The sequence below is a fragment of the Pygocentrus nattereri genome, chromosome 19 (assembly GCF_015220715.1).
Source record: "Pygocentrus nattereri isolate fPygNat1 chromosome 19, fPygNat1.pri, whole genome shotgun sequence".
Lineage (NCBI taxonomy): Eukaryota > Metazoa > Chordata > Actinopteri > Characiformes > Serrasalmidae > Pygocentrus > Pygocentrus nattereri.
Genome location: NC_051229.1, coordinates 19,693,876 through 19,708,208, shown reverse-complemented (window position 1 = coordinate 19,708,208; position 14,333 = coordinate 19,693,876). Strand labels below are relative to the sequence as shown.

Genomic DNA, 14,333 nt, shown 5'->3' with positions numbered 1-14,333 from the left:
GCATAACTAACATTGTTGTTGATATTGTAAATACTGTAGACAACAAGGCATGCCACAAAAAACTTTAGGGAGATGGAGAGAGTCTCCACTATCACCGTTGCTGTATAGAGATGAGTTCTATGAGTTTAGCAGTCAGACACTTTCTGCCCCATACTAAGAAGAATTTTTCTACAGGACTGAGAAATAGAGAGAATGGTGGGACAAAGAGAGGTTTAGTTCAACTGTGTTTTTATTGCTTTTTATTTGTTACAACTATAATCATCCTGTATAATTTGACATTAGTTTGTATGGAGTGAAGGACTGCATATGTGGGCAGAATACAGACAGGTCAACTGTGAGTTTCTTATGCTGAAAACATGGCATCTCCAAAAAACAATACAGAGTTTCATTCTGAAATGCTGTATGTCCAAGTTCAACAGTTCACATATAATGAAAAAAGTTTTATTCTATGTATTTTATGTGGCTATATTGTGGTACTGTGGTTATGGTTTAATTTGATAATGGAGTTGTGATAATTGCACTGTACCCACTGGTAATATAACCTATGTTTTGCATAAGCCTGTTAATGACAGTGTTATATTAAAATAAGCAAATAAACTGAACAGTCGTAATCTTACCGTGTCAGAGGAGAGGTGCTGGGTGGTCAGTAGAGACATGGAGCAGAAAATTATTTTATTGCTGCTAGTTTCAGGTAAGTACGTATTTATATGTCTATATGGCTCAGTCAAGTTGATGGTCTAATGCAGGCAAATAACAGATGTATTTTATTTATTGTATGTTGCAAAGGTGGATGAGTACAAGTGAAAGTACGGGTACTGTGTCAAAATCTTACTCAATTAATGGAAGCATACAGCCAATTCCACTTAAACAGACTAACATACATGGATTTTAAAAGGTTTGGTCATAAACAATGCAGTGGTGGCAAGTAATGGGCAGTATTAGTCTCACACAAAGCCAGATTACCACTGTTATGGGCAGTTCCATTTTATATGGCTATGAATTTGTTTAGAAAAACAAGATTCAAATGTACAACAGTTGGCTGGCAGGAGAAAAAAGAGGAAAGGCATTTTATATTTGAAATAAGTGCTTTTAAAGTCTAGAAGAAAATATAAAGAGAATGTATGTTCTTCACTTAATGTATTTGAGAAAAAACACAAGTATTCAAATTTAATAAAGTACAATTAGTCGTTGGCAAAATGGACAAAGAACTTATATCACTGTATAATAACCTCGATTTCATCACGGGGAAGGGGGGTCTTCTCCTAAAACTCCCTTCCCCACGATAAAATTGCAGTAATGCACTGCCTCGAGTAAAATATATTTAAAAACACAATGTTTTAGAATTATTTGTTATTAATAACAACTGACATAAACAAGTATACTGCGAATACTTTCAGGTTATATGTACTTTTTGGTCACCACCACCGCGAGTATTCTGTCAATCTGACGACGCCACTTTCTCACGCCGGGGCTGCATCTCAAGCGGCTCCCTGCTCCCTACAAAGTGCACTACGTAATACTGACTCTTGCACCCCAACAATGCAAAATATCACTAAAAATGGTCATTTGGGAATCCTCCACATTTATACTCGACATCTGTGCACAACTTGACCGCAGAAGCTAGAATTTCTAAACTTAATGTTACACAGCACTCTGCTTACCTAGCTACCTAGCTAGGGAGTGCGGAGTGGTTTGGGATGCAGCCTGGGCTTGACGCTACTTCTGACTGACATCTGAAGCACGTCAGCCTTTCTTGTGACATTCTTTGGACTTTTATACTGACGTTTTTCAGTAAATCATATTGTCAGTACATTAACAAGCCTGTGATATATATTAATATTGGAGTTGTTTAGCATGTTTGCTACCTTTTAGCCTGTTAGCTAGCTGACCAGCCTAATTCTCCTAAAGAAAATATGTTTTAGCCTCTCATTTTAAACAAGAACGGGTTCTTACTTGATCAGCAGACTCAGTGCTGCATGCGACCAGCATTAGAGTCAAAGATTAATCCACTGACAACAGAAAGGTTTTTTGTGCCGCAGTAATACAGATTCATAGTTGTGGTATATCGCAGATTGTATAGCTTCAAATACAGCCCAGCCAATCAGATTTTAGCACCGGAACTGTCTACACTGCTCTAACAGTGGTTTGAAGGCAGTCCACTGCGTCAGAGGCTATTTTTTCCTAATCACATCAGTGCAGACAGAGGATTATGGGATATGTAGTTAAAGCAGTGAAGGGTACATCTACGCTGCCTACAGATGCTGAGGAACCTCCACAGGCTGCACTTTATACAGACATTTGATTCTTTCAACAGGACTTGTTGCCTTCCTGCCTCAGAATATGTTGTCTGAGCAGGCAGCGTTCATTAGACACAGCCATAGTAAAGATAACAATAGGTTGCTATGGGACTCAGAAGTGGAGGCCCATCACTCTGCTCTCATCCCTGTTTGCCCTGGATCTCTCTGCTTGCCGCTGGTGGGCATTTCTATGTCATTATGGAAATGTAGGAACCAAACTGAGCACAGCAATCTGATATGGTGTTTGCTGTTAAACAGAAGCTTAACATAAGACTGAAATACACACATGTGCGTTTTATGCTTTTACAGTTTTCAGAACGGAAGTCATCCACACAAGCTAGAATGTTAGCTAGCTGGCTAAGTTACCTTAACAAGTAACCACGAGCTCTGTATGATTGAAATTGTGCCTCATCGCTCAAACCATGTAAAATTCATCCACTTCCACATCTTTCCTCTAAATCTGTATAAAATCGGGTATTTTCCTAGTCTGTTAACTGACATGGAGCGAGAGAAGTGAAAGTAGTTTCCGCTCCGTCCTTTTAGAGAACCATGTTTGTCGTTTGTGACGAAGGCTGGTGTGCCGTTGTCTGATTGGCCAAATGCGGCCGCATTCATCTGCATAAAGTTGAAGCAGAACGTTTGCGGAACGTTTTTAAAACAGAAACAGTCCTGTTTTGACCGCTGTGTCAGCCAAAAGTAAAACTAGGGCAGCTGAAAAAGCCATTTTGGCGCCCTTTTCTAAGAATTTTCAGGGTTTGATGAAACACGTGTTTAATACTTCAGAGTGCTTTTTCTAACGTGTTCAGTTGTTACGTACAGCAAGCTGCAGCGGCTGCATTTGACTTCATTAGAATCCACTATGTGCAATGCATTTTTAATAGGGTTTATATACACGTCTCTGCTGATTGGGTAACGCCTTAGACACACCCATCAAACGAGAAACACACTCTCCGCTTAAACGAACAGACAAATATACTGTGAGACAAAGTTGCAAGTGGACTCTTGACTGCATTTTACGTTGCATTCATATGTTTCCCGATGGACGGACAGCGGCAAGTCGGATATTCTATTCTATTCTATTCTATTCTATTCTATTCTATTCTAGTCTTCTATTGTCACGTAACGCGGTCGCCATGCCAACGTTTGTGTCGTCGAGGAATGACGGTATTTACATCACAAACAAACATGTGAAAGCGGCACCGCTGATGACGCAACCAGAGCGGACATCAGCTGCGGACGGTACAGCGTTGGTGCAAACAGGCCAGGGCTACTGCGGGCTGTGATTGGTGTGTGAGTTGTGTAAACTGGGCTCCAAAACTCTCAGAGCTCTAAGGAAAGTGATTCTGTTTTGCATCATTGTCTAATTTAATACAGCATTTATCAACTCATTATATCATCAGCATAAACATTACAGTGAAAATATTTTAAAACGATTTTCAGGATTTTCCTAGTAAGCGGTATATATGTGCATGAGTTTCATTGAGCGCCACAAAGTTGTGCAAAAGCCTCTGAATCAACCAGAGTCATCTGAACACCAGCTTCAGTGGAAGATAATCTGATTTACATCTTCTTGCTCAAAGGCTTTAACATGGATGCCATCGCACATTTGCTTACATTTTAGTAGTGACCTCGAAATAGTGAAAACATTTGTGTATTTCTTACTCTGTTTACTCATCATAACTTTTTAGAACATTCTAAAACTTTCTGTTGTTTATTTCCAGGCTGAAAAAAAGATTCTCAGTGTATTTTATTTGGATGCCACTGTAATCAAACAAATATAAAAATGTAAATTCCACTATAAAACAAGCACACATGCCTAGTCTGAATGAAAACTGCCACAACATTCAAGTTTACAAGCTACTATTTAACCGGTTGCACCAAGTAACATAGTTTCAATGTAGCTTTAAATTAACTTAAAATATACATACACCATATAGTAGGTGTAAGTTCTGCCATAAACAGTTCAGTTAAAATGGCTGGTCAGTATGATGAGAAAAGATTCCAAAAAAGTGTGTGTGTGTGTGTGTGTGTGTGTGTGTGTGTGTGTGTGTGTGTGTGTGTGTGTGATATAGAGATAAACCTAAGGTCTGCATGTGTAAGCATGCAGCAGCTTCTCTGGGCAAATGCAGTGCTAAACATTGTTTTATTTGTAAGTCATTTGTCTAATATGTCCCTTGTATTTATGCCTATGACACTGTGTGTCCATTAATAATAATAATAATAACAACAATAATTATAATTTCATGTTACATCTGAAAAAAGGGTTCTTCTATTGTAAACTTGACATAGTAACAATAGCAGAACCCTTTTTAGTGCTATATAGAATCCTTTTTAAAAAGGTTCTATATAGAACCATGTACAGTCTCCAACAGTATGAAGATGAATCATTTAAGCATGCAAATGATTCTTTGGGTGTTCACAATTCTATATAACCTGAACATCTTCACAGCCTTGTAGCAGCTCCTCAGGTTTTCTGTTGAGGGTTAGCGTATACACTCAGTTAGCAAGTTGACTCATAGCTCAGTGAGTTTTTTGCTATGCATTTTTAAGTAATTTAGCCAGTGGAAGTAACAGCATCTCGCAACTAAAAAGGATGATTATGTGTGAATAAACATGGTATGTTGTGCATTCAGTGTGGCAGTAGTTCGGGACTTTCATTTTGTTCACTGAAAGCTTTGCATTTCACCTTTAATGTAAGCTGTAAATCTATACCTATAAAAAATAATCTGAATATGTGCTGGATGCCCTGCTAGAAAAAATCTGCAAAACCAGCACGTGTTAGGTTTTGGATGCTGGTATGCTGATCAACCACTCATTTGCTCGCATTAATATTATGAACATGCATTATAGCACAATTATAGTCCTAGCCTGACAGCTATATATATATATATATATATATATATATATATATATATATATATATATATATATATATATAAGGATATATAGAAATGGATTCCTGCTTCTTTTACATCACGTGAACAGGCCTTACACGTGCACAGTGTTTACCTGGGGAAGTGATGGCACCAGGATGCACTGTGGGAAGAAGACAAATTGGTGGAGGGAGTGTGATGCTCAGGGTAGTGTTCTCCTGGGTCTAGGCATTCATGTGAATGTCAATTTGACATGTTCCAAACATTGTTGCAGACTGCACCCCTTCATGGCAATGTTATTCCCTGACGGCGGTGGCCCAGACACTCTGCATATATTGTTCACACATTGTTGAGGAACTATGCAAAGAGTTCATGTTTGCCTTGGCCTCCATAATCCCCAGATCTCAATCCAATCAAGCATCTGTGGGATGTGCCTGTCCAACTTACAAGACCTTAAAGATCTGCTGCTAATTAACAACCACAAGATGTCTTCAGAAGTTTTCAGTAGAATTCATGTCCCAGCAGGTCAAATCTGTTTTGGTGGCACATGAAGACCCAACAGAATATTTGGCTCGCTGATGTATAGGCATGTTATTAACTTCCTCTCTTACAACAGGTCTGGGGTTGGGAGTTTCTTCTCTTTTCTTCTCTCGGGAATACCACTATGTGAATGAGAAAAAGACATGGCTGGATGCTCAGAGCTACTGCAGAGTGATGTACTCTGACTTAGCAACTATAGATAACATGGACGAGATGAGGATGCTGATGTCTGTAATAGACCCTTGTTATAATGGTTCTGTGTGGATTGGACTTAAAAGAGGAGACCAGCCCAGCTGGGGCTGGTCTATGGGAGATGACCTCCTTCCCAAGTACAGTAACTGGACAAATGATGGAGCTGCTCAAACATTTCCCTGTGGAAGAATATCTCTGACATGGTCTGCATACAACTGCTCACAGAAGTACATTGGTGTGTGTTATGATGGTGAGTTGTGCTTTTTATAGAACAAATTAACACTCGGTTGCACAATGTTGCCTCAGCAAACAGACTGTGGTGTGTGCCGATCCACTGGGCCCCAATGGTGGCTGCAAGAGCTGACAGGAGACAGGGCTTGGGACTTGCACGGCGTCACCCCCTCACTCACGGTGTTCCTCTCCCCACCATCCTCATCGGGTTTCGCCACCGCTCTGAGCTCAGGCCCCGGCCTCTTGTTGGCTCTTGTGGCTGCCGTCAGGGCCCGGCGGACCACACAAAAACCCATTTTCCTTAGTGTACGATGACATGATATATACTTAATGATGGTGAAAGGGCTAGTAATGAAAGGAAAAAATGAGAAGAAACAACAATTTATGTTTGATATTCATTATATCTAAATAATTTTTATGTTATAAGAACATTCTGAAATATCTTTGTTGCCTTGAAGCAACATTGTGCAGCACTGAGATTTAGCCATTGGCAGGTAAAGTTTCACGTATGCAGTCACATTGTAACAGTTCAGTTATTCTTTAGTTTTTAATATAGAGTGACATTTTATTAAGCATCTTTTTGCATTTTTGCTTTTTTTTAGAAATCTGACTTATACAGTATTTAACATGTATAGAATTTTAAAGGCTAAGTCTAGTCCCAGGCCCAGTCTATTCAATTACGTCATGTAGCACTCCGCATCCAATATGTTTCGCTAGTGTCATTCATTTTGTTTAGTAAATGAACTGCAATTCTCAGTATTTAAAAAGTATTTGATTCCTTTTTTTATGCTTTAGCATAGTTAAACTCTTATTTGTGGTTTTAAATGATTACTTGTTGTTCAGGAAACAATATTCTGAAAGGTTTTATTGTCAAAATATGTTTTTTTGAAAATATATAATAGAATAGTTTCCTGTGTAATGCTCCATGTAATTTATTTCCATTGTTGCATAATGTTGCCTCAAGGCAACAACGCCCCCCCCAAAATACATATTAATTTAAAATATTTTGTTTAAATATTAGCTATCAGGCCCTTTTAGAAAGGAATCATATTGTTGTCATAATGTAAAATCTAAAAATTATAACGTAGTACGTAATGAATGAAAGCTACAACATGACAATGGAAAATTTAGTCTTAGTGTAAATGTACTGTTGGCTATATGAGAATTTATGAGTGAAGCATTGTTTCACAGTGCGGTTAACAGTGTTCTCTGATGTCACTCCTAAGCAAACCCAACTGATGGCAGACAATATGTTGGGTTGACCACAGAAAAAACCTGGAAAGAAGCTCAGACTCTCTGCAGAAATAAATATACAGACCTGGTCAGCATCCACAGTTTAGAGGAACACAAAAAGGTTGCTGATCTTATGAAGAATTACAGTGTTGAGTACATGTGGATTGGCCTGTTCAGTGACTCCTGGAAATGGTCAGATCTGAATAACTCCTCATTCCGTTACTGGGCAGATTCAAAACCAGGCCAAACTGACAATTGCGTCTCAATGGCTTTGAATGACTTTGGGAGATGGTACAATGAACAATGTAGCCAGCAACACAATTTCGTCTGCTATAGAGGTGAGTGTGAAGCCTCAGCCCAGCTGATTCACAAGAATTTGAACCAACTGTATGTTTTGAATGATGCTGCATACATTTTATTTAAAAATAATGATTGATCTTTGATAATGAGTGGTGCTGCATGGAACCATTCAACTCTGACAATTTTATTCTTTCCATTTGTTTTTTTTTCAACTGCATATCTGAAGGAAATACACAATTCAAAAGATAATAAAGTTGTATCTGTGGTATCTCTCCTCAGATCTGAAGCAGAGGAGACAGATAGGGAGAGTGACAGTGAGCTCCAACAGTAATGTGAATTTGAATGACGCTGCAGTGAGATCAACAATTCTGCGTCAGGTCAGTCTCTGCTTTTAGGATACTGATGCTGAGTTTGCAAACTTTGTAGGCAAGTGGAAAAGAGAAAATGACTGTTTAAATAGTTTTGGAAGCAAAGAAATTTTGGTTTACCATGTTTTGGGAGAGCAGAGTTGGTTGGCAAAGTTTTCACTGCTGTATATCCCAGGCATACCCAGGGTTTGGATATAATTCAATACAGGTATTGGGAATACATATTCAGAATACATAAATTAAGTATCTATATTCAGTCCAAGTTACATTTTGTACAGGCAGTATTGAGTATACAGCCTTTTACACTTTTTGGATAGTGCTTTTAGAATACTTAGAACACCCACTGAAATAAAAAAAAAACAATTTTCAAATAATCTGGCAAGTAGCAACATGTGGGCCTCAATTAATTGCTTCTTTACAAACACTGAAGTGCAAATTAAAGCCTGAGTAGACTGATAAATCAAAATGAATCAAAATGAGGTGATTCACTAGAATTTCTGCGTTCTTGACCATATTCATGCTGTGCACTTGTGCCAACCAAAGGCTGAACATGGGGCTGGTTGGCATAACATTAAAAGGCTATATTTTTCAAAGACTGAAGCAACAAATAGAGAGAAAAAGAACTTTCAGTTAAACAGAAATGTTTATTTTGTATTCTTATTGGCTTACATAGTCAATACACAAAAATAATGTGAACAATAATTTATAAATAAATTGTATAACAAAACTGTACATTTTAACAATTTAACTATTTAAAATGATAAAAAAATATAAAAAAAAACCTTTTAGAATAAAAACATAAAAAATAATACAAAAATAGTTGCAAAGATTTGGGATAGGCTCCAGTTCCCCCCCGCGACCCTGACAGAGAAGCGGCTTAGAAAATGGATAGATGGATGGATGGATGAATTTCCAAAATTATACAACTTTTAAAACTTTACAGGAAAAGAAAAACACCAACTTTATTATTAAGGAAATTCAATGGAACTAGACTTTTTTCAAGTCATTTTTGGCCATTTCTTTGATTCGTTCTTCATGAAATTTGCACACAATGTAATGTAGCAATGTAATAGCAGGCATTTCAAATAACATCAAAAACTGAAAAACAACAAAAATGGAGTTGCAAGGATTTCTTCCGACAGCAGCAATATAGTACATGTTTGTGACAATTGCCCTGTACTTGAACAGGCTGACACATGTGCCAACCAACCCCACCGACATCAGAACAGAACTCCATATGTACTTCATGTTAGCTATGTCTTGCACTTTGTTTCTACCATTTTTATACTTTTTAGCACAAATTTCTACATTCAGTTAGGATTCATGTGATTTTGTGTTACTTAAGATTGAGCAAAAGCTGAATATGGGTCCCAGCGTCAAGCTAAGCTGGAGATGGAAGGATAGCAAAGTGTTTGAACTAAGGAAGAAGATTCCCAGTGCTGGTGGCGGAGCACAGAAGAACATGAAGAAGAGGAAGAGGGCCACTGATGAGCTATAGTTATGTGAGAAGAATGTCGTTATTTTCTGAATTTTTTTTTTTTTTCATTTTAGCCTTAAATAAGAAATACAAAACAGCAAAAATATCCCTTACAAGACCTGGCAAATAAGCACACAAAATATATAATCCAGTCCACTGAGTGGTAGTAGCTTATTATGTGTTTACTTGTTTGTTGGAGCAAAAAGTTGCAAACAATTCTAGACTTTTTCTTAGGGCCTTTCTCAAGAACATATTGAAGAAAAAAATTAGGAAGAATGAGGCCTAATGTCGTGGAAGAGGACAGCAATCTTTTCATTGGGGGTTACCCACCCAGAGCCCAACAATGCTGTATAAGACTATCAGACACAGATGTCACAATAGAGCAACAGGGTCACCTTTCAGGTGCCGAGAGTTCATACTGACCTGGGAAAATCTGGAGCTGGAATTCAGCACAGGAAACTACAGTTCTGTTCGCTGGTGTCACATGAACGTTTTAAACTTTTAGTCTTCAGCAGCGTCCACGCAGCCTGCAACTGTTCTACTTTATTTTAGTTATGTTTTAAATTTTTTTGGGGGGGTGTTTTTTTTTCAAATTTCACAAATTTTTTATTTGTTTTATTATTAACTTTTACTTTTTAGTTACTGCTGAGTTACTGTTTTACATTTCTGTTCTTTTATTTTATTAAGCAAAGTTTTTTAAAAATTATTTTATCACTATTTCATCTTGTATTTAATAAGTTGTTTTACCTGTGAAATTTTAACAGTTTTTTTCTGATTTGATAGATTTTTTTCATTAAATTTACTGTTTTTACAAGCTAATCTTTTCAATGCCTGATTTCTGTATTGATTCAGCTGCACTGTAAATGAGGGTCACCCTCAGTGTAGTTTTTTAGTTTTTTAAGTACATTTTAGCACAACAGTGCTTCTTGTAGTAAGTGGTTTATGAACAAGAAAGCAGACAAGAGTTTAAAGATCAGGTGTTTTTATTTACTTTTCAGTAGGTTAAATTCAGTAAATAAACAGAAGTGCATTCCCTATAGAGGATATGTTTACCTGATTCTAGTTTCTTTTCTCTTTTCTATTTTCATGTTGTCGCTGCCTTGCAAAATGATTTGCCCATTTCCTACATTTGAATATGTGACTTATTACATAATGACATAAGAGAAGCTTTCATAATACTAGGTGGTCTGACACAAAGGTTTGGAAAAACCTGGAGCCAATACAAAAGAGACAACTCAGAGCCCCCAGGTCCAGGGTTGACAACAGAGAATGTGTAGAGAAGATAATTGTCCCTGAATAACATCTTACAGAGCTACAGCAAATGTCTCGCAGGGCCAGACATCTGGAGACAATCATGAGAAATTCTGAGCTAAGTGTGGGTGGAAACATGGGCTTATTAGGATGGGACCAAGCTGACCATGAAACTTCTAAACCAATTTAGCATGAAGGTGGCGCCTAAAGTAGAGGGTGATGGTGCACTTTGCCAAGACTGCACAGGCCTGTTGTTAGCCTGTAAATGTTATCATCAATGAAAAGCGAGGTCATGGTCTCATGAGGCCACTGGGCACAAGGATGGATATGCATAAGATAACAAAACTAGAGTTGCATGTAAAGTTTTGGAGCCACTGGTCATATGACATGTTTTGTGGATTTTCTTTGTGAAAATAAGTTGCTGCTTATGAGTTACATCACGTCCTCTACAGAGAACACACTTCTGCACATTTTAATGCAGTTTGCTAAATTTAATATTTTGGCAAAAATAATTCATACAGTGCTGAGTGAATTGTCACAAACACTGTATGGAAGTAAGTACTGGGACACCTACACGCCTACAAGAGCTTGTATGACATTTCATTCTAAATCCATAGACATTAATATGGAGGTGGTCCATCTTTTGCAAGTATAACAGCTTCCACTCTTCTGGGAAGCTTTCTACAAGATTTCCGAGTGTGTCTGTGGTAATTTTGCCTGTTCATCCAGAAGAGCGTTTGTGAGGTCAGACAACAGACACAAGAGGGCCTGGCTCGCAGTCTCCATTCCAGTTCACCCCAAAACGTGTTTGATGGGGTTGAGGTCAGGGCTCTGTGTGAGCCAGTCAAGTTCTTCCACACCAAACTCACCCAGTCATGTGTTTATGGACTTTGCTTTGTGCACTAGGGCACAGTCATGCTGGAACAGAAAAGGGCCTTTCCTAAACTGTTCCCACATGATGAAGCATTTCGCTTCACTGAAACTAAGGGGCCTGAGCCAGCCCCTGAAAAACCCCTGTTCTCCTGGCATTCACCAAACTAATCCATCAGACTGCCAAATAGAAAAGTGTGATTTGTCATAATACAGAATACATTTCCATTGTTCTAGAGTTCACTAGCAGCATGCTTTATGCACAGTTCTTTTACTGATGTTGCTTTGAAGGGCAATTTCGAACACTATAGTGAGCAATTCAACAGAGCATAGGCACTGTGTGCCACCCTGCTCTGCAAGTTTGCCTGGTCTACCGCTTCATGGCTAAGCTGTTTAGGTTGCTTCTAAATGCTTCCAACTCACAGTAATAGCACTTGCAGTTGACTGGGGCACATCTAACAGGGCAGAAATTTCACCAACTGACTTGTGGCAGAGGTGGCATCCTATAACAGTGGCACATTTAAAGACACTGAGCTCATCAGTGTGACCTATTCTACTGCCAGTATTTGTTGAGACTACAGGACTACATGCTTAATTTTATCCTCCTGTTAGCAACGAGTGTGGCTGAAACATCTGAACTCTGTAATTAAGAGCCGTGTTCCAATACTTTTGTCCACATAGTGTATTCATCTGTAGTGGTGTGTTCCCACTCTTTGGCCTCCCCAAAGCCTTGTAGTCTGGGGCCTTGCAAGACTTCTGGAAGTCAGAGGCCCCTGGGCACTGGCCTAAGTAGCCTAGTCAGTAATTCCCTGCTGAAAAAAGAATAACTATTGTATTGCAGATGTTAAAAGAGAACAAACTAGACAAATATAGGGGTGGGTTTTGAATTCTTGTTCAGTGGCAGATTTTGCCACAATCCAACACCAAAGGTTTAACAGGTTGTACCCAGACATGTATTCTCATTACAAGAACATATCTGGTAGTAAGCATACTCATCTCTTGAGCCAGTCATTAGAGACAGCTGCCAATGTCACTGGAATATGCATCAGAGAGCCACGTCCTCATCATGTTTTAATTAAGTTTAAGCAATGAAACTTGCAACAATTAATCTTAAATTAATTTTAGTTTAAGTGAACCAATCCCAACCTGTACCATTTCACCACTGTGGCTTTACTTTGTACTTGCAAATTAGTATAAACATACCTTATCTAATTTGCATATAATTTTGAGTGACCTTCAGGAAGAAGTAGTCATTCCACAGGCTATATTTCTTGTTTCAGTCTCAGTTCTACAGATATCCCTTTTTATAGCTGTCCATGAAATACAAATAAAACACAACTAATCATCAAAATGAGACTGTAATCAGCTTTCATGTGTACCTTTTTACTCTACCAGAGAAGTACGTGCCGTCGGTGCAGCACTCTTCTGTGTTACTGATATTTTGTGTTTGCAGTTCAGCTGTTGACCAAAATTTCCTTCCGCATTAGCTTTTTCCTTGAATAACTCCACAGATTTTTCTACATTTCTGCGTAATTGAATTGTTGAGGTTTAAACGAAGCCAGTCAGAGTGATTTGATGTGGAATTATTCTTTGTAGAGAAACATACCAACTCAGTTGTCTTTTCTTTGTGGTGAGACGAACCAGTGGACACAATGTCTGCAGCACAAATGTAGCAATTTTATTTACTATCCAGCATGACCAGTGACCATGCTTGTGTCTTTGTGATGTTGATAATGCTAAACCAGTGGTAAATCTGAAAAACAAGTTTTCTTACGGGACTGTTTTGCTGCATGTACCTCTCCACCATAAATGGATTTTAAAAAGCATGTTTTAAGCCAAAACATTATCTGAAAATGATCATAAAACAGTGTGTCAGAAGCCAAGCAATGTTTTTGTTTTTATTTCGTGTTACAACGTTCTTTTTGGGGGGAAAAAGGAATTTTCTTTAAACTCTTCTTGCAGTACATGGTAATGACATGTTTTACTGGAGCAGTTCCAAGTTATGTGCCATTTCCAAGCTTTGATCACATTGAAAGACGTGTGCAGCAATGACATTCAAATGATGAGTCCTACATGAAAACAAACATAGCACCTACTATTCTTAGATCTATCTATCTATCTATCTATCTATCTATCTATCTATCTATCTATCTATCTATCTATCTATCTATATGTGTGTGTGTACATATATGTGTGAATGCTACTGAATCTTTCAGTAACTGCATATTTATGCATGAATGACACCTACATCGTATGGTTAAAACACACTGATCAGACAAGTGTATTGAGTGAGTTTCTTTTTTATTATTAGTTCTTTTATATAGTTATATATTACCTGGTTATAATCTGTTATTGTTATCAGCGTCTTCTGTATTGGGCTTTGTTAGCTGTGCTTTAAGTGATGTACTTAAAACAGCTTAACATTTGTCTCACAGCTAATGGATAAATTCAGTGCTACTGAAAGCTAAATTCAAATTTCATTCTCATTTTCAGTTGTTTTCAGTGTCATTTAGAAGAAGTCTTGTCCTTGTGCTATTCTATTGAAAGATCATGAATAAGCCTAGTGGCTCATGGCTGTTCTGAGTGTTTTGAGTATGGCCATTGGGTAATAAAGGAATACATGTAACAGCGTTACATAATCAGGATACTACAAAGCTGACTGTATTCTGTAACAATTACAGAAAATACTTGTGATTATTAG

General features: G+C 38.0%; 1 protein-coding gene across 1 annotated transcript; it reads left to right on the top strand.

Moving 5' to 3' along the window:
- Nucleotides 1-654: 654 nt before the first annotated feature.
- Nucleotides 655-10,079, top strand: LOC108439879 (macrophage mannose receptor 1-like). Its single transcript, XM_017718530.2, has 5 exons — nucleotides 655-691; nucleotides 5,787-6,152; nucleotides 7,360-7,704; nucleotides 7,946-8,043; nucleotides 9,380-10,079. Exons 1-5 carry the CDS (start codon nucleotides 655-657, stop codon nucleotides 9,530-9,532), a joined length of 999 nt encoding a protein of 332 aa, XP_017574019.1. The 3' UTR covers nucleotides 9,533-10,079.
- The last annotated feature ends 4,254 nt before the right edge of the window (nucleotides 10,080-14,333 follow it).

Bases quoted from the DNA above. Each gene is read 5' to 3' on its own strand.
- LOC108439879 (XM_017718530.2), top strand. From the start codon at position 655: ATGGAGCAGAAAATTATTTTATTGCTGCTAGTTTCAG. The intron at 6,153-7,359 runs GTGAGTTGTGCT...GTCACTCCTAAG, and splicing joins CATTGGTGTGTGTTATGATG to CAAACCCAACTGATGGCAGA. The intron at 7,705-7,945 runs GTGAGTGTGAAG...ATCTCTCCTCAG, and splicing joins CAATTTCGTCTGCTATAGAG to ATCTGAAGCAGAGGAGACAG.